Source organism: Micrasema longulum, unplaced genomic scaffold (assembly GCF_059751315.1).
Source record: "Micrasema longulum isolate JH-2025_06_02 unplaced genomic scaffold, ASM5975131v1 h1tg000238l, whole genome shotgun sequence".
Lineage (NCBI taxonomy): Eukaryota > Metazoa > Arthropoda > Insecta > Trichoptera > Brachycentridae > Micrasema > Micrasema longulum.
Genome location: NW_028277443.1, coordinates 214,210 through 239,126, shown reverse-complemented (window position 1 = coordinate 239,126; position 24,917 = coordinate 214,210). Strand labels below are relative to the sequence as shown.

The 24,917-nt window shown below is 30.6% G+C and overlaps 1 protein-coding gene across 1 annotated transcript; it reads right to left on the bottom strand.

The window, feature by feature from the left end:
- Nucleotides 1-5,673: 5,673 nt before the first annotated feature.
- On the bottom strand, nucleotides 5,674-17,101 carry Xport-A (exit protein of rhodopsin and TRP A). The gene is made up of 2 exons (XM_088243859.1): nucleotides 16,967-17,101; nucleotides 5,674-6,095 (listed from the first exon to the last, which is right to left on the bottom strand). Exon 2 carries the CDS (start codon nucleotides 6,085-6,087, stop codon nucleotides 5,800-5,802), a length of 288 nt encoding a protein of 95 aa, XP_088099985.1. The 5' UTR covers nucleotides 6,088-6,095; nucleotides 16,967-17,101; the 3' UTR covers nucleotides 5,674-5,799.
- Nucleotides 17,102-24,917: the final 7,816 nt, after the last annotated feature.

The window sequence follows — 24,917 nt, the reverse complement described above, 5'->3', positions numbered from 1 at the left end:
GGATGGTTGTATTGCTGTAAGCTGTAGCTAATTTCACAGTAGATAATTATTGAATGGTTTTCGTCCGTACGGGTGACTCTATTAGCCAGTGACATATTTTTACTTAAAGGTTAAAACATAACGCCAAACGTTCAGTGAAAAGTGTAAGAAAAGCAGTAGAATTCATGTAAATTGAATCACGGAAGATAAAATTAAAATTAATAAAATAAACTCAGTGTTTAAGAGGGAAAAACATTTGTTGGTGCGGTCTTGAAATGTTAACCTATATTTTTTAGTTTTAAGATATTTTCTGTTTTGTTATAAGAATTCATTAAAATGTAATAATAATTAATTGAGTTTTAATTAATTCATGATAAAATTTTGATATTTTTAGGCATTTCATTAAATAATTTCATTTTTTTAAAAGATTTTGAGATAAGAAATAAGTAAATGATAATTAAATAATTCAAATGTGGGAGGATAATACACTTACAGTAAAAAAACGATTCAGTAGCATTGTAATCGTTTCTAAATAAAATATTTATTCTACAAATATATTTGTTTTTTTTATTATTGTTTGAATTTTCAGTAGACCGCGAATATGTAGAAAGTACTGAATAAATAGTAAAATCAATAAAATAAGGAATTTCTTTCGCCTGTTTGTATTGGTTTTAATAATTTCATGATGATTATGTGAAAAATAAGTTCAATATAATAAATAATTCGATTGTTTTAAATACAGCACAAGATACCCCAGATTGATGAGAAATATTATTTAAATTTGACAGAAGGAACTTGTGTTTTGTCTATGGTAACATGTTTCAAATAATGTGTTCCGTTGACACTTGTTTTCAATGTCAAAAAAGTTTTATCTTCAACATTTTGTGTAGTGATTGAATGTGACAATTAAGACTTTTTATTGGTTAATGAAGATACTTTTGCGTACTATTTAAATTATTTGTTATTAAATTTGTGATGTGTCAAATTCCTATAGGCGATTTGTCTTAGGAGAGTTGGAATTGAAAGTAGGGCATTGTTTTGCATTACACTCTTATTATCAAACATTTATTCAGATTCCGATGATAATATCAATTTCTCTTTTGTTTTTTTGTAAAATTGTTGCATGTTGTACAGTATTTAGGGTCCTAATCTCTTCACTCTAACCAAATTAATGTTGTTAACCTTGGTTGAAAAGTCTTTGAAATTTGTTTGTTTTACTGTCAAAATAAGAATATAATTCGTATTTGCGGTCTGATGATAATGATTTCCAAATGTTTATTTAAAATTACTACAATAATTACTATGTTGATCTTTATATGACTTTTACATAAAACATGTTTCATCTGGCAGCAGGTGCATTCTGATCAGTTAAAATTAATTGATTCTTTAGTTTGAAAAAAGTATGCTGGCATCATGCATTTTAAAACAGGTATCATTTTACCCCAATCCTGAAAATTTGAATTGATAATTAAAAACCCGCTATATCGCCCTTTTGCAAGAACAATGTGTTGTCTCGAAAAACGCAATTTTACAGGAAGCTACTTTAAAACATTAAAAAAATATAAAACCTAAGCGAATGTTATTTTTTACCATGGATCTTAATTGAAGATAAAGGAATTAATTAAAGATCCATAGCTAAAAAACATTTGTTTTGTTTTTTTTTTACTTATCTTCCTGTAAAATTGCATTTTTTTAGATAACGCATTGTTCTTGCAAAGAGGCAATATCCTTTCGTCATTTTAAAATTCCCATCGTTTGCATTTAAAATCCCAGTCAATAGGTTTATAATAATATGTAGTTCTCTTTTTATTGATATTGGATCATTGTAAATCTTGTTAAACGATTTTTTTATTTCATAACATTTAGTCAAAATTTTTTACATCTTTTGGTAAAAAGCTTGTAAAAACAGAATGAATTCTTACAACCTTTAAATATCAACAAACACATTCTAATTTATTACTAGATTTGGTTCAATGTACGCTTTCAACTGAGATAAAGAAAGACAACGTTAAAAGTAATCTTATCTTTTTGTATCAAAATACCATCCCCTCAAGTAAAAAAAACGAATGCGTACTAAAATATTTGTTTTTTGTTTACTGGAAGTATTGATAGATAAGGGAGAGTATAAATATTTAAAATGAAGTAGTAAACTTGTGTGACTTGTAAATATTATGATGCAAACAGATTCATTTTAGTGAGTTCAAATCAATAATTTAACCTAAATGTACTGATTAATCGGCAAGTATTGTCATTGAAAACCTTCTGATTACTATACCTTTATTACCATATAGTATAAATTCTTTAACCACTGTACATTCATGGAGACTGGGCCGCTGTGAACGTGCAAACCATGAGCCCACTGAGTGATATCGCATGATTAGCGGATTTCACAACAAGGCATAATGAAAAACAATACGGATCGACATTTATTGTTTTACAATTATTTTATTTATTGTGTACGCAGATAATTGTTAGAATTCCATATCAAAATTTTGTAAGATATCCTAAATAAAACACATTTATTGGATTTAATTATACTTTAAAAATAAAAGTAAAATGTAATTTATTTAAAAAATAAGTCAAAGTAGAATGAAATCCAATAATAGTGTTTTATTTTGGATACCTTACCTAATAACAAGTATTTGTTATTTAATGCCTGGCAAACGCAATAACCAGTACATTATGAGGTCTCCAATCTTCAGTCGATTTCCTTTTGCAGGATTTTTACCTGAGAGTATTCGCTAAATGTAAATAATGATTTTGGTAAAATTACCATTAAAACCTCTTTTGTTAAGTTTTACTATATTATTTGAATCGGGTTGTGGTCCATCAAAATTGAAATATTAGGGTAAATTATAAGAACACTAATATTTTAATTAAACATATTAACCAAGGCGTTTTTCTTGATATTTTTATTAAAATCATTAGCCATGGAGTTTTATAAAAAAAATCTAAAAACATAAATATTATCAAATTTAAATAGGTTCAAACAAATCTAATAAATGTTAATTTACAGTGCCGTTTAGATTAAGATGATATGTATGAAATAGGCTATTCTCCGTCGGATATCACACGGCTGGTTTGTTTATTTGGAAATTCTTGTAATAATGAACAGACTTTACATAATATTCATGCTTTAAGAAAGCTTTTAATTAACAAATTGCGACACTTTTTTCATCTAAACATGTGTATTATAAAATATTAGCATACACTGAGATTAACTACAATATTGAAATTAATAGATATTATATTATCAGCCCTGCATTTATTTTCCCTTTACAAGTTCAAGATTTAGCATTTTTAATAAGACTTTCTGAACAAATCTCATCCATTGATTCAGCCCAGTTCATACTGAAACCTCTTTTATCATTACCGAATAGTAAAAGTTGACAATTGATTTTTTCCTTTCATCAAATTTAATTCTGAAACCTAAGAAATAAGCACTTATTTTTTATTTTGTTTAACTTTTATTGTATGTTTACAATTCTAATAGAACTAGATAATTTGGTCAATTTATTTTTATTAATGATGGGGGTAAGTGTTAAATAAGCTCTTTACATCACTGCGACTACACAGGTGTGTCCTCAAGAGTAATAACGCGCTACAGCTACCGACATTCCATTTCACTCTATTGCATAAAACAAAAGTGTTACAAATTTTTAGTTCGGTTTTTGGTTTCACAACATACGTGTAACAAACAGTTTCATCGCAGTGCTTGTGATTCTCGACTCGAGTACCTACAGCTCATTGTTTTGCTGTAAACTATAGCTAACTTCGTGATTAATAATCCTAGAATAATTTTTGTCCATATGGGCGGCTTTGTAGCGGAAGCGTAATATTACTTTGAAGTCTATATACTGCTATGGGTCCCTGAAGTTAATTCTTGCCCTCCAAGCGTAGGCCTTAAACGAGTCTGGCTACCGAGTGACACAAACTTCACGATAAATAATAATTTAATTAAAAAAAAAAAACATTATTCCCTTTCCGCACCTAATGGTGCATATGGCAATGCATTTGTACATCAATCTCAGCGTATCTTGATAATTTTTGTTACATGAAGGTAAGATGCTCAGTCTTACGCTTCAGGTACTAGTCCAGGGACTATATTCTGGTGTGAAAACGCCCTTATTAATTCAATATTTCATATCAACCATATTTCATAGAACCCAAGACCTCTTGAATGGTAGGCAAATGCCCTGACCATTACACCACGAGGTCGACAAATTAAAATACAAAATGAATTATAAATTTTCTACATTACTAATTTTGGTACAATGTTTTGTAATTTTTATCCAGTGCTTAGTACTTGTATAATAGATGAAATATTTTATAAAAAATGTTTTGAGTATGTCCAAATGTTTGCAGACTGGCTGGATTTCCTTCCTAGGGAGTTATTGATATATTTTATATTTATGCATTTATTATTTTTGGCAGATGTTTGCAGATTTGGAAATTTTACAGCAAAAATGCTAAGAAGGTATGATACCACATACTTATAAGCATGTTGGTAAAAGTTGCATGATATTTTGATAGAAAATTTTCCTTTAGTTATTAATATCTTCTTGTTGATCTATTTATGTTTCTAAGATGTGGGATAATAGTTAAATTTACAAATCCTTGTCCTTAAAATACCTACTATTGTAGTTGACAGCAATATAGGTAGAGGTTTTAATGTATAGTGAATAAGTAAATTAAAAATGTAACTAAGTATATTTATTTAATTAAACTGATTGTCATTACAAACTGCAAACAATTAATCAATAGTGATTTTGAAATAAGAAAAAATGTATATGGAATTACTGGAGACAAAAAAGAAATATTGAATCACTTTTACCGAGTAAAGTCAACTTCAAAACTTCAAGTGAGATTAAATTTATACATACTTAGTATGAAAAAAGATCATTATATCCGTATGTAAAACATTGATATTTAAATATAAAGATGTTTTTAAACTAGTATACATTATACATTTGATATACTATTGATGATTGAAATTAATAAAATTTATGGCTATGAAAACTTCAGAAGTGATCATTTGTAATCTCATTTTATATATGTAAAAACAACTAGGAATCCAACTTATTATAAATCATCTACTAATTCACATAAATCTTCTACCAAGAGAAGGAAGCACATATCCAATTATTGTATTCAAACAATTTGATTGAATTTTTTCAAATTTTACAGGAAAAAATCTGATGCTGTGTATTTTAGTAAATAATGTATCAAACAAATATGCATATCTTTATGGATTTAACTAACTCATTTCATTTTGTTAATAATGATAATCTTAATATTCGATGACTTTTCTGATATGCAATTTCTTTTCAATAGAGTGTACATTTCTCTACGTTATTTGAAGTAGACTCAGCGCCGCAGTGACCATTAATTTGAATATTGTTGTCAATATGAGCATATTCTGGTTGGTATTTATGTTTTTTATGGTCAATATTATTATCATTTTCTTGCATGCATTTTGTAAAGTCTTCTGTATCTTTCTTGCATTCTTCTTTATTCTGCATGTAACTGGTTTCTATGGAGCTGTGGATGGTTTGGTGAATTCCGGAATCTGCTACAAATGTAGGATATTGCTTAAAAGTATTATCTTGCATATTTTTATCTAATTCGTTGTGTTGGTTTTTCTTGATTTCAGTATTTAAATAATTGTCAAATTCTTTGCCAAAGTAATCGTCAATTAATCTCCACACCCCAACACTATACCAATAAACTACTCCTAAGAATACAAAACCTCTTAATATTACTGCAAACATAATTATAGTATGCCAATTGAGAGAATTACTTATATATTTTTTTATTTATTTAGAAAACGTCCTCTTCGTAAATCATTTCCTTGATAACTGTATAAAATTTTTGGAATTGTGGCCAAGTCATAGTAAGAAAAACAATTAAGCTGTTTCCTATTACAAACAGTCTCATCCACTCAATACCGTCTCCGGAGTTTACCCAAGATCCGAACCCTGTTTCTTCATCATCTAAGACCACCACCTGTTTTTTATCATTTCCCCCCGAAAAGGTGGTTTTACCAGATGTCGAGACTTGATTCTTAGTTATATTGCCAGATCGTCTAGATTTTGATCTAGTTTTCATTATTGAACCTGAAAATATCAAAAGTATATTTATTATTTTAGAATGAAATTTTAAACAATTTATACTGCATTTATAATTTTCACTATAAATTTGAATGCATATGTTATATTATACGAGCTGAACCCAGAAATGCTTCGCTATTGCCAGATTTGAGTATATACTCGTCTACAGATAAAATGAACGCAATCAAATGTTCGGTATTTAGTTAAAATTAGATATGAACATATATTATTCAACAACGTTTTAAGTAAGTCCAAATGTTAGTAGGCAGGCTGGATTTCTTCCCTAGGGAGTTATTTAGTTAAAAATCGGCTGCAACAGAGAGGGAAAACATTTTGAGAAGGGTATGGAAGTCTAGGCATTTACAGGTTGTATGACCTGTCATTGGCTGGTTTAAGTGGCCACTTTACACACTGTGTGACATTCACCATTCTGCCTATGCTTAAATGTTTGAACATCCGCATTTCCTCAGCTCTTCCGTCTATTGACTTTTGTAAAGTAAAAGAGCTGAAACCTTATGTGGGTGAGATTCATCCGGCCGAATCAATTTAATCAAGTTGTGGTCCCGTGGCTAGTGTTGCGGACTCACGGGCCAGAGGCCCGAGGTTCAAACCCCACTCTACTTCAACTTGATTTCCATTTTCTAATAGTGAGTTATTTACAACTCGTTGAAACTGGCCACCAAAATTGAAATATTTGTGTAAATTATAAGAACGCTAATATTTCTTTTCTTTTAAAAAAAAAAACAACAATAAGAGTTGAGAAAATATGGATGTTTAAACATAGGCAAAGTGGTGAATGTTACTTTACACACTGGTGCTAAGTGGCCACTATAACCAGCAAATGACAGGTCGGAAGCCCTGTAAATGCCTAGACTTCCATATTCCCTTCTCAAAATGTTTTCCCTCTCTGTTGCAGTAAAATTTAGAAATAATGAATTGTTTTTGTGTTTAGGATTACTTAAATTTTGAGGATTTGTATAAAGAAAAGTCAGACTGCTCTTCCTCTTAAGTTTTTATTATGGGAACTTTTCATTCGTCAGTAGGTACCTAGGTACTTGTTTATGATTGGATTTCCATAACTTGAATTTTTTTGTTTTTCACATTTTACATTTTCAAATATATAATGTTTTTTCAAATGTCAAACTCTGCTTTTCTTACCAACAGGGGTGCACTTTCTGTAGGAATAAGATTTTCAACAATGTTTTAAATGTCAGTTTATATTATTTTAGCATTACCAAAAATCCAGTAAAAAGACATAAATGTGTAGAAATTATAAGAAATTTAAAGAAAGAATTTCACTGGGATGCATGAAAAATGAGTGTTGTTTGTAAACATTAAAATACAAACTTTTTTTAATTACGAAAAAATTATATCCTCCCAATTATTTAGTAATATGCATTCTCGTCGAATGCAACCCTGGTTGTCGATGGAAAAAACATTTTTGTCCTAAATTTTCATCCACTGATTAAATTGAAGATATTAGTAGCTATAACTATCCCCATGGCAATGCTCATAATTTTACTAAAAACAGCACGTTAATCGGTCCATTTTCATTTTTCATTTTATTTCATTTATTTTTCCAGTAGTTATTTAGTCTATCGAGGACACACATACGAACATTGCCTTTTATATATATAGAATATATTTATATATATTTCGTCAACATTTATTGGCCTTGGGTAAATCGTTTTTCTGGGATAAACTGCTTACTTACTTAGTATTTTTAGTGTTACCAAGCATAAATTTATCAAAACGGGAAATAATTCAATATTAATTTAGTGATGCCATGATTCTTTCTCAGAATTCCCCATATTATGTTTAAAACCTTTCCCTTACTGTCCTAAAAACACCCGCGCGTTACGGTGCTGTGTAGTCACTACACATTAAAAATATGAGATATTAAAAAAGGGAAACATGGAATATTTATAGGGAATGGCTTTAATTAACCATAATTTAATTCAAAGATGATAATGTTTCAAATCTAACTGCTGAAAACATAAAAAAATTAAGGGTATCGCTAACGACTCGGGCGAAACGTGCACTCGCGCCATCTTCCCGAGAGCTACTTAGTAGCTAGTACTGGACTACGTGACTGGACATGTAGTAGACGTGTAATTTAAGATTAGATAGATACCTACTTAGCTGTCGGGGAGAAATCAAACCGACTGTTTTGATAAGGAGGTGGTAAGACCGGCATGACAAAATATAATTAAAATTATTTTTAGTATGTTCAAAGCCTTGTAAACAAGTAACAACTGGATTTAAACCCCAAGGGATTTTATCAAAATGTATAATAGTTATTGTAAAGAACATTTACATTTAAATTACAAGGTAATTATTTTGAGCGGCGGAAATTACAAATAATAATTATGCCAATAAATTATTTGAAATAAAGGTTTTAGACGTTTTGACTTTGGAGTTATTGGAAGGGTAGCATATCTACCGATATTTGAAAAACATATTTTTATCAATGTTAGTAGATATTCTAAAATTTAGCTACTTTAAAGATCGATCGAAAACGAAATAAAGTGACGCAGCATTAATTAAAGTCAAGTGTATGATTTTTTTGTTTATTTATTTATTCATACAAATATATACATTTAAAAAAAAGTATACCTAACTCTGAGGCCAAGAGCCCTGTGTTGAGTTGGGCCTACAACATAATGGAAAGTGGAAGCATGCACTTTATTAAATACAAAAAAATAATAGTACATAGACATTATTTTAATAAACATCTGGAATATTTACTTAATTATAAATATATTTAGAACCAGCTAACAAAAAACGTTTTTCATAATAATTATATCGTTTAGTAGACAAGCTAATATTTTTTAGTCAAAATCAAAATGATAAAACTTTCTTTACTAAAAGCTTTCCTTTTACTTAAAAAAATATGGTTTTGATTTTAAGTCAAAACAAACGATCAAAAAATTGTGGGAAACCGGACTTCAAATATTGCTTTTTCATCCTGTTTACACACCGAATTGATTTGTTTATGTTTGTTAAAAAATATAACAATGGAAAAGGTTTTTTTACATATTCGCAGATTGCTTTGTATCCCGCATCCCGACATTAATACGCTGTTTTCTAAATTCGAGAAAAAAACTTTCCCCCTTCAACTACAGGCATATTTAATTACTTTACGAAACATCAAAAATTGTTTTATGAAAAGGCGTTATCCGTTGGATTAATGTAAAAAACCGGTGAATAATATACTAGGTATATATTTTTTGTCTCTATTTAAAAAAAAAGTACATATTATTTTACATTATAAAATATAAGATATTGATAAACAATTTTCCCGATATAAATGCAAGAAACAGCGACTGTGACTGCCAAACTATAGAAAAGGTCGATAATACAAAATATCTAGTTATGCACATTGATAGTTACTTAAGATGGAACATACACGTAGATAAGACAGCAACCAAACTAAGAAAAATGATATATTTATTTAGAAACATCCTAAGCAAAATAAAACTTTAATTAATGTATACTATGCTCTAGCACAATTAATTATCAGTTACGGAATAATAGGATGGGGAGGAACAAGTAAAACCACATTAGAGCCATTAATGAAAGCCCAAAAAGCCTTACTAAGAGTAGCCAACAAAAAGCCTTACCAATACTAGACAGACAGATTTTATAAATAATTTCCAGTACTAGACATAAGACAAATATACATAGACAATTTTAAGACGTTTCCTTCAAAATCCTGAGAGACACAATGGCGGACAACAAATTTACGACACTAGGCAAAGACAAAAACAATACTTCTGCTCCCAAATAAAAAAACAAAGGCATTATACTTGTCTGACCCTTAAGCTATACAACTTTTTGAGCAAGGACATATTGGTGAACAAAATGAAAAAAAATATTTTCAAAGCTCGAGTCCATAAATGGATTGCTAAAAAGACTAGACAGGAAGCTGAGGAATATGTTTCATATATAAGAATATAGTTTTAGTTTCTTGAAAATCTTTTCTCGTTTTGTTGATGTAGGTATGTTTTATTTTTTGAATTTTTACACAACATTGACGTGAAAGTATGTACAATTATGTATAAAATAAATAATTTATATTGGATTAAATAAACAAATTAAAAATAAATAAAACATTAGTTATGGTTTTAACTCTAAATAAAATGTTTTGTTAATTTCTTTGCGCATGGTGGTGTAATATTGTATATAACGGAATGTTCTAAAGTTCAAGCATTTGAAAAAAAAAACATTGAGACATACTGTTTAGTATTTTTTTTTACATAAATTACAAAATTAATCATAGGGTTTAGCCCTGTTCTGCGAAATAAATTTAAAATCGTAAATACGCCGGTTATCTTACATGCGTGCGTCCCCCGTCACTGTCAATAACTGACTGAATCTGTTTCATACAAACACCGGTCACAGAGCAGCGTCTCTGTCTTCCTTGTTATGAGTTCTATCTTTGTACTCTCTCTTATATAGATTTATTGCTGTATTGGCGTAACATTTATTCTTCGCGTAGCAAGAATAAATATTTTTTCTCTTAAAATTCAGCATAGTTATACGAATTTCGTTTTCCATGTCGATACCGCAGTTCTATAGGGAAATAACTCTAAATCTTAAAATTTTAAGTTAACGATACTAGATGCTAAAAAAACACCCCCTTTCCATACTTTAATAAATAAATCTGTCAAATTTGACTAGGGAACACTGTCATTAATGTAAAAAAAGTCATACATAAACTGTAAAACAACAAATAAATAAAATAAAATAAATGCAGTTTATTCAAAATGAGGTATTTTGAGTTATTTCCCTATGGAACTAGGGTATTGATATCTGGTGTGAAAATGTCCATTTGAAGGTTACAAAAAATAAAACTTCATCATATAAAAAAAGAGAGATATATCAAGTCGTTTATCGTATGTAGACTAGTATAACATCACAGCCACACAATAGTTAAGAAGGAACGCGGTATGTTTTTTCTTCACACAAACGTATTCCCTGTATTTTCGCCCTGGATTATGCCGCTAGAGCATATTTTTTTTACTACTATTTTAATCAGCATGTCTCTATCGTTTCACTTTTTGGATAAATTGTTTCACATCACAGCCACACACAAGTTAATGCTTTTAGAAAAAAAAAAATGGTGGGTGTTCATAAATGCAACCAAAACAACATAAAAATAATAAAAAAAGTAACCAATATTTTGAATTGAAATCTAAGAAAATCAAAATATTAAAAATGTATTTATTAAAATTAAAAGTACCCATTAAAATTTAAATCTTAAACTATATAAACGAAAATTATAGGTAAAAGAAAAAAAACTAATAAAATTTTACGAAAGAACGTCGAAAACATTGGATTTAAAAAATGAAAAGACGTATGCATTAATAATAAATCAGTATAGAAACAGTCTTGTCTTCTAAGAACTTTCGTAATAAAAGAATAATTTTATTTCTGCTGACACATGTTTTCAAGTTAAATAAAATATTTTATGAATAATATAGTCTAGTGTTCGCTGTCCACATTTATTGTGTAATATTCGTACACCTAGACCATTAAGGGCCTTACTTATAAATCGGGTATAAAGTTAAGCTTGAGAATAGTGGTAGGATAATGACGGTATAGCAAAAAGTATTGTATATAAAACTCGCATAGAGTTAAACTCAGTTTAAATCTGGGATAGCGACCATAGAAACTTATACCTGCACATTATGTGGTATAACGCTGAAATAAGCACACGATCCGTCAAAATTCATATTTTTCGGTAATCAAAATGGATAATTTATCAGATTTTTTTTTTAATTTTAAACAATTTCGAAGTCCTGCGACCTTCTTCAGGTGATTTTTTATAATTTTTTTAAATAATATCTGAAATGTTATAGGTTTGTATATATATTAATTAATTGTGATAAAAAAAGAAACACTGATAAACTAAAATACTCGGTTTTACCTTCTCCTGTTCTTCCCAATTTTGATTTCTTTTTCTAACGGTTTTCTCCGTGTTCTCATTACACTGACAGTAGTCTCGATTTGACTTTGACGTCTGTTTGTTGTTATAAAAGTTACTGCGCACGCGCACATATCAGTGTTCACTGTTTAAAAAAATGAAGCATTTATATGGTTATTATTAACCAGTGAATGGTTATTCCAGGTAATAAATATTTTTGTAAGTAAGCTTTTTTATATCGGTTATAAATAGTTAAATCGGGTACAGTAATTTCTTAATGTAAACCTGGTATAAGGAAATATAATAAGTAAAGCCCTAACAGTTGTAAATCTTGAATACAAAGACCTATCGAGTTTGTATTTATGTACGTATCTAATATCCATTATAATTGGAAATACGATTTTAATTTGATTGGATCGTTGTTTGTAGGTGTAAAATATTAACGTTCAATGTGGAGTTAGGAATTTGTAACTTCGTATATTATTATAGAACTCTCAAACATTCTCTATTATTTCAACTCCCAAAATCCCTTGCTTAGCTATTCAGGAACTTTGGAAGATTGGTAAATTGTTGAAGAACTTTCCGTCGCTTCCGCATTAAAACTCCTTAATCGTTAACCTAAATCAGACCACTTCGATTAACTGCCGCGTTAGTTCTTTTAATTGCAGCTGTCGATAAATTTCCATATCGATTGTGCGATAAAGTGAATGCATTTTTTTTTTACAATTCCAAAAAATGTTTTATAAAAGTGTGTCTGATTAACACGTATGTATTTTTGAAATTTCAACGAACCCCCATCAAATCACATTGTCAGACTATGTTCGTAAATATTATATGATCTTGTACTGTCACCGAAAAATGGTTTTGTAAATGGCCATGAATTGAGTTTTTGCAGTACATTAAAAGCAGTTTTGTGACTATATGTTACGTGCAATAAATTTTACCTTCAGTTATGAAAAATAACCAAACTTTTTACAATCGATTATTCAAATATTTGTTATTTATTTATTAAGGAAATCATACAGTCTTTATATAAATACAAGGTACCAAAGAACAATTAAAAAAAGTAAGACCAATTACAGATTTCACATTAATTTATTATGAATGCAGGAGGAGAGGGGAAAAATAATTAATTTTAAAAATATATTTAAATATATAAAAATATAAATATTAAATAAAAAGTAAATAAAATGGAGAAGACGTACTGGGAATCAATATTAAATAAGAGTATTTTATTTCTATCTTGGGTTCATGGAGTTTCAAAATAAATGTTTTCTTGTTCAAACGTCATGAAACATGATTGAGTTTTATTACTATAAGTATCTTGTAATAAATGCTTTTGGTAGGAGGTGATTGAAAAAAATAAAAGGTGTTTCTAAATAAAAAATATTTAAAAAATCATGTTTTGTAATTATTCTGACACAAATACCTATTTTATTCGTTGGAGGCTAAACAAGAAAAGAGTTTTTGAGTTAATTATATTATTTGTAAACTCTGTCTTGTGTTCTTACAAGAGGCTTTTTGTTTAAAATTAAATAACATTGAAAAAAGGATTACAAGTAATACGTGTATGTAAATAGTGCATACTTGCAGATTTATTTGTTTTATTTAACATTTTCAACTCTTTGAATTTGAACGTTTGTCGTTGGTTTTCAGCCCTTATTTTATATGGCTTTTCAATTATAGCAGTAGCATTTCAGTATAACTTATCTTTTTGATTTATTCTATTATTTTGAATGTAATTTGTCATTTTGAAATATTTTATTTTCAACAATATTTTGAATTTATCCATTTTTTTGTAGACAAGGACTGGATTCAACTCCCTAGGGAGCTGTTAATATTAACATGAGATGAAGACAATTTTAGAGAAGGTAATATTGAAGTCTAGGCATCTACAGGGGGTATGACCTGTCATTGGCTGGTTTAAGTGGCCATTTTACACACTGTAACATTCACCATTCTGCCCATATTTGAACATCTAGATTCCTTCAATTCTGTCACCTGTTGATGTTTGTGAAAACGCTCAAAATATTGTTGATAAATCCACCTGGTCCATGAAGAAGTATAGAAATTGAAAAAATAAAATTTTTAGGCGTTGCCTAGCATGTAGGTAAAATAATTCATTTAGATGAATCTGACCCGCATAAATAGTAGTAGTTTTAGTTTAGTAGTAGTAGTTTTCAACTTCACAAACATCAACAGATGACATAATTGAAGGAATATAGATGTTCAAATATGGGCATATTGGTGAATGTTACACAGTGTGTAAAGTGGCCACTTAAACCAGCCAATGACAGGTCATAAGCCCTGTAGATGCCTAGACTTCTATATTACCTTCTCTAAAATGTTCTTCATCTCTGTTGTAACATGTACATATTTTATTTTATTGCACCGGTCAAGATTGCATCAAACTATGTAAATACTGCTGTTATAAGTACTAGCAATTTTTTTTTGCTGTCGTTAATTTTCTTCTAGAACATTTTTTGTATTAAACTGTTATTTTTTTAAACACCCGATTCTTTACCGATTATTCAAAGTCTTATTTGCTTCATTTTTTTTACAACAACGTTGTTTCTTTTAGTTTATAGCTATTGCGGTTAGTATCATATATCGCTGGGTGCATCCTTAAAAGTTGTAAAACGATTTTGCAACTGATATTTATCATCGTGTGCCCTGTGCTAACAAGGCGGAGAGTAAATACCGCTCGTACAGTATGTACTCCTGGTAATCCTAGCGTAGTGCAGTTTTTCATTTTGACGGGAATCCATCGTTTATCTCCTTCACGCTCGTTGTAATCCTGCGGTAGTAAGTGGAAAAGAGTGTCTGAAGACAAACGCAAATATCGTGTTTGTTCAACGCTCCTACATCATTTTATTACTTTCTCGTATATTCCATTTTTTCCTTTTTGAAGTTCAGAAAATGTTCTCAAGTAATTTATTATCTTGACTCATATTTTAGTTAGCATTTTAACAATGAATATATGAACATTATTTATGTACTAACTGACATAGTCGGGTTTAAACACCACGAAAAAAAACACAAAGTAACGAGGAAAACGGTCCCTAATAACCGTTTTGTTACAAAAAAATCACAAAAAATCTTTTGACTCCGCTGTACGTTATGTTTTTTCATATTATTGTTCCTATGTAAAACCGGTAATTTGTCTAGTTATTTTTTGTTACTTTGTATATATTGTTGAATTTTGTATAGTAAAATTTTCACTTTTTATGTACTCTTACCTACAATGGACAAATTGGTAAAAACATATTGGTATAAATCGTTGAATAAGTAGGTATACGCAATAACCCCGTTTTATGACAAATATAAATACTTATTTATATAATGTTTTTCTACCCGATAAAACTAGCCGCTGGCTATTGAAATCAACTATATCTCGAACATCACATTCCCTGAACAACCCGTCCCATATTTTTTGGGTCCTCAAATATTTTTCCTGCGAATCGAAAAGAAATGAAATTCCGATTTACCTTTTTAAGGGTTCTTGTAGGTATAATACTAATGAATGGAAATCGCTTGAAAAAATGTTAAATATTTATATATATTCAATGTAGAAAAAAAAATTACCTTTTATCATACCGAACTGAAAATATTATTTTAAATAATCTGTCGATCCTTAACATAATTAACCATTTTTAAAGTTTGTCCAAATTTTTGTTGACAGGGACTAAATTCAACCCTCTAGGGAGCCGTTAATATTTGCATATTACTACAGAAAGAAAGGACATTTTACAGAAGGAATATAGATGTTCAAATATAGACAGAATGGTGAATGCTACACAGTGTGTGAAGTGGCCACTTAAACCAGCCAATGACAGGTCATAAGCCCTGTGGATGTCTAGACTTCTACATTCCCTTCTGCAAAATGTCTTTCATGTCTTAACATAATTATAAACTTAAATTATATCTTTATATATAATTCCTCTGTACGTGTGATGTCACCGTACTCCTCCTAAACGGCTTAACCGATTTACGTGCGGTTTTCATAGAAATATAGATCTTTGCACTGTGCGTGTTCGTAGATATTAAAATATTTAATCGAACATGTAAAAAAAAAGTTAGGAGCAGTAATATTTTTTTCATCGATCTACCAGGGTTGCATTTGAGGAAAATGCATTTGCAAAAAAATGGAAAGATGTTGTTTTTTTGTGTATAAAAAAAGTTTGTTTTTGAATGTTTACAAACATCATTTGTTTTTTGTGGATCTCAATCATATTCTTTCCTTAAATTCCTTATAATTTCTACCCATTTATTTCTTTTTATTGGATTTTTGGTAACACTAAAATAATATTAATTTCAACACATTAAAAAAAATCGTATTCCTACATAAGTACACCCCTTTGTTGGTGAGACGACCGGAGTTTGACGTTTGCAAAAAGAATGCTATATTTGAAAAAATATTTATTTTATGTTTTAGAATTCAACCATAAACAAGTACCTACTTAAATGTAATATTTGCATATTAACTAATTTTAGTTTTGGAATTTAATCACAAGCAAGTACCTAGGTACCTACTTATCAAACAAAAGTATTTTCCCAAGGAAAGCCAACGTTCGGGCAGGACAACGTCTGTCGGGTCAGCTAGTGTAGGTATAATATTAAAATATATGAGTTGATTTCATAGGTATATTGTATGTATTTTTGATATTTCCTAATTTCAGTATTGTGGTTTGGAATATATAAAATAAAAATATTTTTTTTAGTGTACTCCATGTATTTTTAGATTTTTTTTTTTTTTTTGTAAATTTACCTGCGAGAATTAAGCTTATGTTGCTATTCAAAGATTTGAACCAACGCGAATTTAAAAGTAAATTTGGAACTAGTTCTAAATGGAACAGTGGAGCACTTAATTAATATAAATGTTATACTACGGTAATATATAATTTGGCATAATCTAATTCAGTAATCTACCATAAATTTAGTTACTTACCATATTATGGCTTTGCACAAGTCTAGTCCTTGCTTTTGATTTTTTTACAAAGCAATATTTGCGCTTCAAAAAGTCTTAAATATTCTGATAGGTTCTAATCTTATTTTTCCCGTGAACTGACTCCCGGCACATATCAAAGTGTACTCGGAATGAGAATGTGAAGTAATTCTGAAAGGTGAAATGAGGGTGAACAGTGTATGCTAAGATTCTCAACATTGGGGACTAATATTTCGCACCTATGTATTGTACACCGCAAGACAAAAAAAAATACGAGTTTACCTGCTACCGCGCCCCTTGACTTTACTGAACCCTTTTTCTAAGAAATCCTTTATCGATACCTCTTTCTTTTGTTTAATAAATTAAGGACACTATGTGTCACCTTTCTACAATATTTACATTTTAAAATGTCTCAACAGTCTTGTTTTACCCGCGTTTGAGTGAACATAACACAACAATCATGGAAAGTGCAAAGCAAATGTCGATTGCGATAAAATCCAAAATAATCACATTGTCGCAAGAAAACATATCTAATTGTGAAATATCTCGTCGAGTTGGGTATTCAGAAGGTGCAGTGAGGTTTTTATTAAAAAAAATCCAAGAAACTGGATCCATAGAACGGAAAAAAGGAAGCGGACGGGGGCGCGTGACATCTGCCCGAGATGATCGCTTAATAAAAAAAATTGTTATGCACGATCGATTTTTAACGGCACCTGAAATACACGCAGAGGTGCAGTCTACCAGCACATCAACATTTTCAGTAAAAACAGTGTCCAGGCGGCTGTTGGAGCATGGTTTCCAAGCACGGAGTCCCGCAAAGAAACCATTACTCACGGACAAAATGAAGAAGGCTAGACTGGATTGGGCGAAAGAGCACCAGAATTGGACCTTGGAGGATTGGCAAAATGTTGTTTTCTCTGATGAATCAAAATTCAACCTTTTTGGTCCAGACGGCAGAAAGATAGTTCGACGAAAACGTGGGGAAAGATATCATCCGTCGTGCGTCACTCGAACCGTTAAACATTCACCCTACGTGATGATTTGGGGGTGCATGACAGCATACGGTTTAGGACCTCTAAATTTTGTACAGGGTACGATGAATGCCATTCAGTACAAAAAAGTGTTAAAAAAACATATTATTCCAACAATCGAGGACATTACGCAGTATACCGCGGACCCAATTTTTCAGGACGATTCTGCGCCGTGCCATAGAGCCCGCACTGTGAGTACAAATATATATATTTTTAAATGCATTTTGTGACCACATGATAAATAATTTATTGTTTTTTTATAGATCAATGAATTCAAGGAGAAAATTGGCTTAAAATCGTTGACGTGGCCCGGGAATAGCCCTGATTTGAACCCGATAGAAAATTTATGGGCGATTATGAAAAAAAAAGTCGGGAAAAAAAAATCAAAAAACATTGAGGAATTAAAAAAAAACTTAATTCAAGTTTGGGAAGAAGAAATAACATCAGAAATTTTAGATTCGCTTTACGCTTCTCTAAATAATAGAATTTTACATGTTATAAAAAATAAAGGTGAATTCACTAAGTACTAAATATTTTTAAATGTTATAAATATGTTTAAATGTAAAATACTTTAATTTAAAATAAAGCGATAAGAACCTACTTCTTAAATATGAATTAAAAAATAACATGTCTTTTATTATTCCATCACAAACACTCGACCATAAATGAACCGTTATGGGTCTCTAAGGTTCGGGTAATCTGATACCTGATATATAATGGCAATTTCTAAGTACAATTCATGAGTAAGATTTTTTATTTTAACCTTGAAATAACGAGTAGTCATCACATATGTCAAACAATATAAAAAAAACTAATTAAATATCAAGAATAATTCATTATATGTCAATTTTAGTTTTTTTTGAGAACTCGTAAATTTATTTGTCTTGCGGTGTATTGTTTTTTTTTCACCGCAACATGCCAGGAGGCCACTATAGCAGAGAACACCGAGGCTTAAGAAATATCACATTTAATTTTTGTGATCTCACCGGGAATCGAATCCAGAACCTTCCGTGCGGGGATCGTGTATCTTAGTCATTACACCACGGAGGCCATGGAGAAAGAGCAGTGAGCCTTAATAAAATGTGGATTTTGCGAGTGTATTACTTTTTTTTTACTTTAAAAAAATCTTATTGACAGGGAAAGCCAAAGGTTTTCATGATATTTTAGAAAAGCAATTGGTTGATGATACTTTTGATTAATCATTAATATATTTCATCATTTCGAAAAAAAACGTGATTTTGTTTAGGGTGTCTATTCTTATTGAGGTCGCGATGTGTAATTTTCTGGAGATGGGTATTCGTAAAGTGTCAAATAAATAATTGTCATTGTTTATGCACTTGGTTTGAGAGTACAAATCGAGCTTTTTCTCGGTTGACCTTTTCGACTGCCGTAAATCAACATTTAAAATCACACCTTTATAATTATTGCATTAAATTTTGTTTGCGGAATGAAATCTCTGCTGCAGAATCATTGAGAATGTCGCAGAAGGCCTTTGGTGACCAGGTTATGTCACAAAAAAATGTTGACAAGTTGTAAAAATAATTAAAAAAAGGCGGAGAAAGCGTTGAAGACGAACATCGCTCTGGACGACCATTAACATCAACTGATGAACAACACATCAAGTAAATCAACGATTTGATGTTTAAAAATCGTCGGTTGATAATTAGAGACCTCGCTGATTCTGCTAACATTTTATTTGGATCAGTCTAGACCATTTTGAAAGATGTTTTGTGCCTGAAAACAGTGAAATCTCGTTACGTGCCAAAAAGACATTTTTTTTGGAAAAACAGCGTCGCGTTGAAGTCTTTGAAACAATGTTTTCTGACTTGATAACTGGAGATGAGCCTTGGATCTATGTATACGACCCGGAAACAACCGACCAATCAAGCGAATACCGTGCAAAATGTGAGCCAAGACCGAAAAAGTCGCCCCAAAGTCGATAAAAAATCAAGATTATGTTAACAGTTTTATTCGATTATTGTCGTGTGGTGCATTATAAATTCCTTTCGCCGGGCCAAACTGTTCACAAAGAATATTATTTGAGCGTTATGCAACATGCACCGTTTACGTGAAGCTATTCGCAAAAAGAGACCACAATTATGGGCAAAAAATTCTTGGTTTTTGCACCACGATTATGCACCATCCCACGCTGCATTGGTGCTTCGAGACCATTTCTCCAAAAATTAAACTCGTATCGTTCCACAACCATACTGTTCGCCTTATTGAGTAACCGCGTGACTTCTTGCTATTCCCTAAGCTTGAGACCGCTCCGGGGACACCGTTTTGACACGATTGAAGAGATAAAAACCAAATCGCTGCGCGCTTTTAAAGGCTATTACGAAAATCTACTTTAATTATTGGGAAAAACGTTGGCATAAGTTTACTGTATCGGGAGGGGAGTACTTTGAAGGCGATGAAATAGATTTTGAAGAATAAATAAAGTTATCAACAATTTCACCTTACTTTTTGATCACAGTGTTTATTAATTTTTTTAAGCCAATCAACAGGATTATGAAAGCCCTAACAGATTGGCATTATTGAGTATATATTATTTAATAACACTAAATCTAAACTATCAGTCTATTTAAATTTACAAAGGTATACTTATGGCATTATCTAGGCAGACGTGGCAAGTGTGTCATTGCGAATCAGGAGTGGACAACACCGCTTGCTTCTTGAATGCTTGACTTTGCTGTAGAAACACATCGACAGTACCGTTAAATGAGATTTTATTCACTGTTCTGAGGCTCCTTGGCAGAGGGGAAAAGAATCCGATGCCGGGTTTATAATTTCCCGCAGAAAAGACAGCCTTGGTACGCAAGTTACGCTGAGGTACATTTAGGTTAATCTGAGCAAAAATATCATGGGCATCTATACAGTTAGATATTAATTTGTGCAAGAATATCAAACCAGCCAAAATCCTTCTGAATTCTAAACTGAAGATATGAAAGTACTCTAGACGATTAAAATAGTTAATTATGAAAGTATTTGATCCAATTCTAAATATTAAAGATTTCAAAAATTTACGTTTCACCGATTCAATCCGCATTATATGAATATTATAATTAGGATACCATATTATTGAATTATTATTGAATCAAGCAAGCTACGAACAAATTATTCATACAATGTTATTGTAATTTTCGGGCTTTTGAATGGCTTAGATATTCGCAAAATAAATCCACATATTTTGGAAGTTTTCTTGGAAACGTGATCAATGTGATGGTTGAATTTAAGATTGCCATCAAAAGGTATCCCGAGATCTCGGATCGTCCCGATGCCGACATTCATTAAAATTGTGTTGTCGATTGAATAATTAAAAACGATTTTATTTATTTTTCTTGTAAATTTAATTGACATACATTTATTTATATTAAAAAATAAGTCGTTTTCATGACACCAAGGTAATAAAGAACATAGATCATTTTGTAGTTTATGACAGTCATCAATTGATTTTATAATTTTGAATATTTTAAGGTCATCCGCAAATAAAAGAAATTTGGAAAATTTATTTTTTAAAGCAATATCATTTATAAATACCAGAAAGAGTAGAGGTCCGAGTTTGGATCCTTGTTGAATACCAGAGAATACGAAATAAGGAGATCCTGAAAAACTACTGATAACAACAATCTGAGATCTGTGCGTGAGGTATGTTTTAAACCAATTTGATAGTGAGCCATCCAACCCAAAACTCCGAAGTTATAATAGTAAAAATTATTATTGAAATTATCGAAAGCTTTACAGAAATCTGTATATATGGCATCAACTCGTAAATTATTGTCGATGCTGTCACTCAAAAATTAGGTGTATTGGATAAGATTTGTTGTTGCAGATCGTTTGGAAAAAACCATGTTGTTCTGATAGAATAGAATTTTTAACATGTGAGAATAATATATCATATACAAGAGATTCAAGAATCTTGCTAAGGCATGATAATTTTGCAATTGGTCTGTCCTCCTTATCGCCTTACAATATTGGAGAGTATTATATCGATATCCCAATAAAAAAATAAATATATATGTAATTTATCTGTGGTCTTTTTTTATTGTTCTTATCTCTGTATTAGTAGCTACATTTGACATTAATAACATTTACATACCAATAATATTATTATTTCGTTAAGATTATTTATCTGATTTTACGGATAAAATCATTATAATAATTATTTTTGAGGTCTATTCCTCTAATCATGTATCTTGACCGTTTTAGCACGGCGAACCAAATGATATTACTTTGCGCACTGTGGTTTTTTGAGTAAATAACAATCGTTTCATGTCCAAGTATTGTACTCGTATATTGATTACATAAAATCATTACATAATCGGATATTTGATTATATGTTCATTGGAAGAGTGGAATTTGCGACCTTCGTTTAGACCTAGGAAGGCTAAGCGAATTAATCAAATTAAAACTACTTGTACAGGTATTATGCTTTATAAACACGCTTTCTTAAGAAATTGTAATTTTCGGGGTGTTTCTTTCTCCCAATTCCTGTAGGCTGTTGTTCTGAAATAAAATTGTAAATTATTGCATTGTTTGTACCCATGTATTATTCTAGTTCCTAGCTACGCACAAAACATTCAGTATCTTGAATACATTTGTGCCACGTATTCTAATGTGCCTTGAAAGGGGACCCAAAATAATATTTTTAAATGTATTAAACTGGATTATTCTGCAAAATGTAGTTATATTTCAACATAAAATGTACCTTTAATAGACAGCAACAATGATAAAGAACCTCTCTGAGAAGGAAATATGAATGTCTAGACATTCACAGGATTTAATGATCTGGTTGGTTTGAGAGAACGGTTTACAAACTGTGTAGCATATCCACCATTCTATCTGAGTTTGAACACCGAAGTTTCTTGATCTTTGTGATTTGTTGACTTTTGTGAAGTCAAAGAGCTCTAAGAGAGACTGCGGGAGATAAAATAGATAGACATACGTGTATGCGTTGCGACAAAAAATACTCTGCATATGATTTTTTTTTAATACAGTTTTCCAATCTTTGGGTACGCTTACGTATTTCTTTATAAAGTATGTCGATAATTTTCTAAGGCTTCGGCAGCGAAAGTACCTCCCCTTTAGATTTCCCTGAATAATTGTATCACACAATGACTAATAACATGTATTTAACTCGTAATTTATAGACTCTTTGCCTAGAAATGGCCACTATTTACTCCGAGTTTGTACAAATAAACTCCAAATTTCACAATCTTAATGCGAGCAAAAATGGCTTAATTAGAGGTTTTCCCAATTCTTTCAAAAATGTTCGAATTTGGAAAAGGTTCTTCAGTATAATTTTCATCACAGTAATGACAGGATCACGAAATTAAATAGATCTAAATAAATGTTTGTATTACAAGGCCTCGAGTTTTTTCTTTTAAGTATGTAACTCCAGAAGTGGCGATCAATGATTTTATTTATTATTGATTTATTTTAAAGAAACAAACAGTCGACAATGATACAATAACATTTTTAAAAAAAGTACAGTTTAAAGACAGACCAGCAAAGTTTCTAAATATAAATTATACACATTATTAAATTGTGTTACAACAAAAGGATGTATTTATGTGTATTTGTATTAGAGTAAGTGTAGATGTGTGTTTATGTGTATTAGTGTGGGAAGAAGTGTTCAGGAATGTGCATCATTAAATAGTAAGTGGGATCGTATCGCAGCCAGAAATATAAGTCTTAATTTATTTAAAAATAAATTAAGGGGTATGTAAAATATATCAATAGATGAAAAAAAAAACATTATAGTTAGAGCAAGAACGATAGAGGAAAGAGTGTTGTGCATAGTTAGTGCTACAGTCTGGCAGATGGAATAAATACTTATTTCTTGTCACGCGAAAGAGAACATTAAGATTAATTTTGGAAAGTAGGTTAAAAGAGTCTACTTTATTTTTTAATAATTTATGTAAATAGCATAATTCAGATACTGTGCGTCTATTTTCAAGGGTAAAAAATCCATTTTGTTTGGCAGATTGACTGTAAGTACAAAGCGTTTTATTGTTTTTTATAATCTAGGTGTTTAAAAAAAAATTGTTAAACATTTTCAATCCTTTCTATGTTTGTTATGCATTGTTTTTATATTTCTATTCCTTTCCCTGTGTACGAGAAAAATGTTTCTATATTTATGTGATTTCTACCTACCCTACACGGGTTGTAAATATTCTATCAATAGTGAATTTACCGTTACTTAATGAAATCCAGATCAGTCATTACAATTTGTTTTAATTGGATTGCTGAATTCATCGAATATTTCAATCTAAATGTTATGAAATTTAATAATGTTTTCAAGATCCGTATTAGTGTTTCAAGTAAAATGTATACGACGTGGATATTAAAATCTAAAATAAGAATTGTTAAAAACAACCCTCTAACCCAAAAACCTTATTGCACGACCGCCACGCCGCGCCGCGCCGGCGCGCTGTCAGTACCTATAGATTTTTCTACATTTTTACAAAACTCGTAAATAGTTTTTAATTCATCCACTATTATAACTTAAAAAACTATTAATTTTGTAAGCATCTAAGTAGTTAAATTATTTAAACATATTACAACAGAGATGAAGAACATTTAAAAAAAGGTAATATAGAAGTCTAGGCATCTACAGGGCTTATGACCTGTCAATGGCTGGTTTAAGTGGCCACTTTACACACTGTGTAACATTCACCATTCTGCCTATATTTGAACATCTATATTCCTTCAATTCTTTCATCTGTTGATGTTTGTGAAGTTAAAGAGCTGAAACCTTTATTTATGCAGGTGAGATTCATCTAATTGAATTATTTCACCTACATACTAGGCAACGCCTGAAAATGTTAACATCAACAGATGAAAGAATTGAAGGAATATAGATGTTCAAATATAGGCAGAATGGTGAATGTTACACAGTGTGTAAAGTGGTCACTTAAACC

What these genes read in the sequence shown, in the direction of transcription:
- Xport-A (XM_088243859.1), bottom strand. Translation starts at nt 6,087, where the DNA reads ATGAAAACTAGATCAAAATCTAGACGATCTGGCAATATAACTAAGAAT.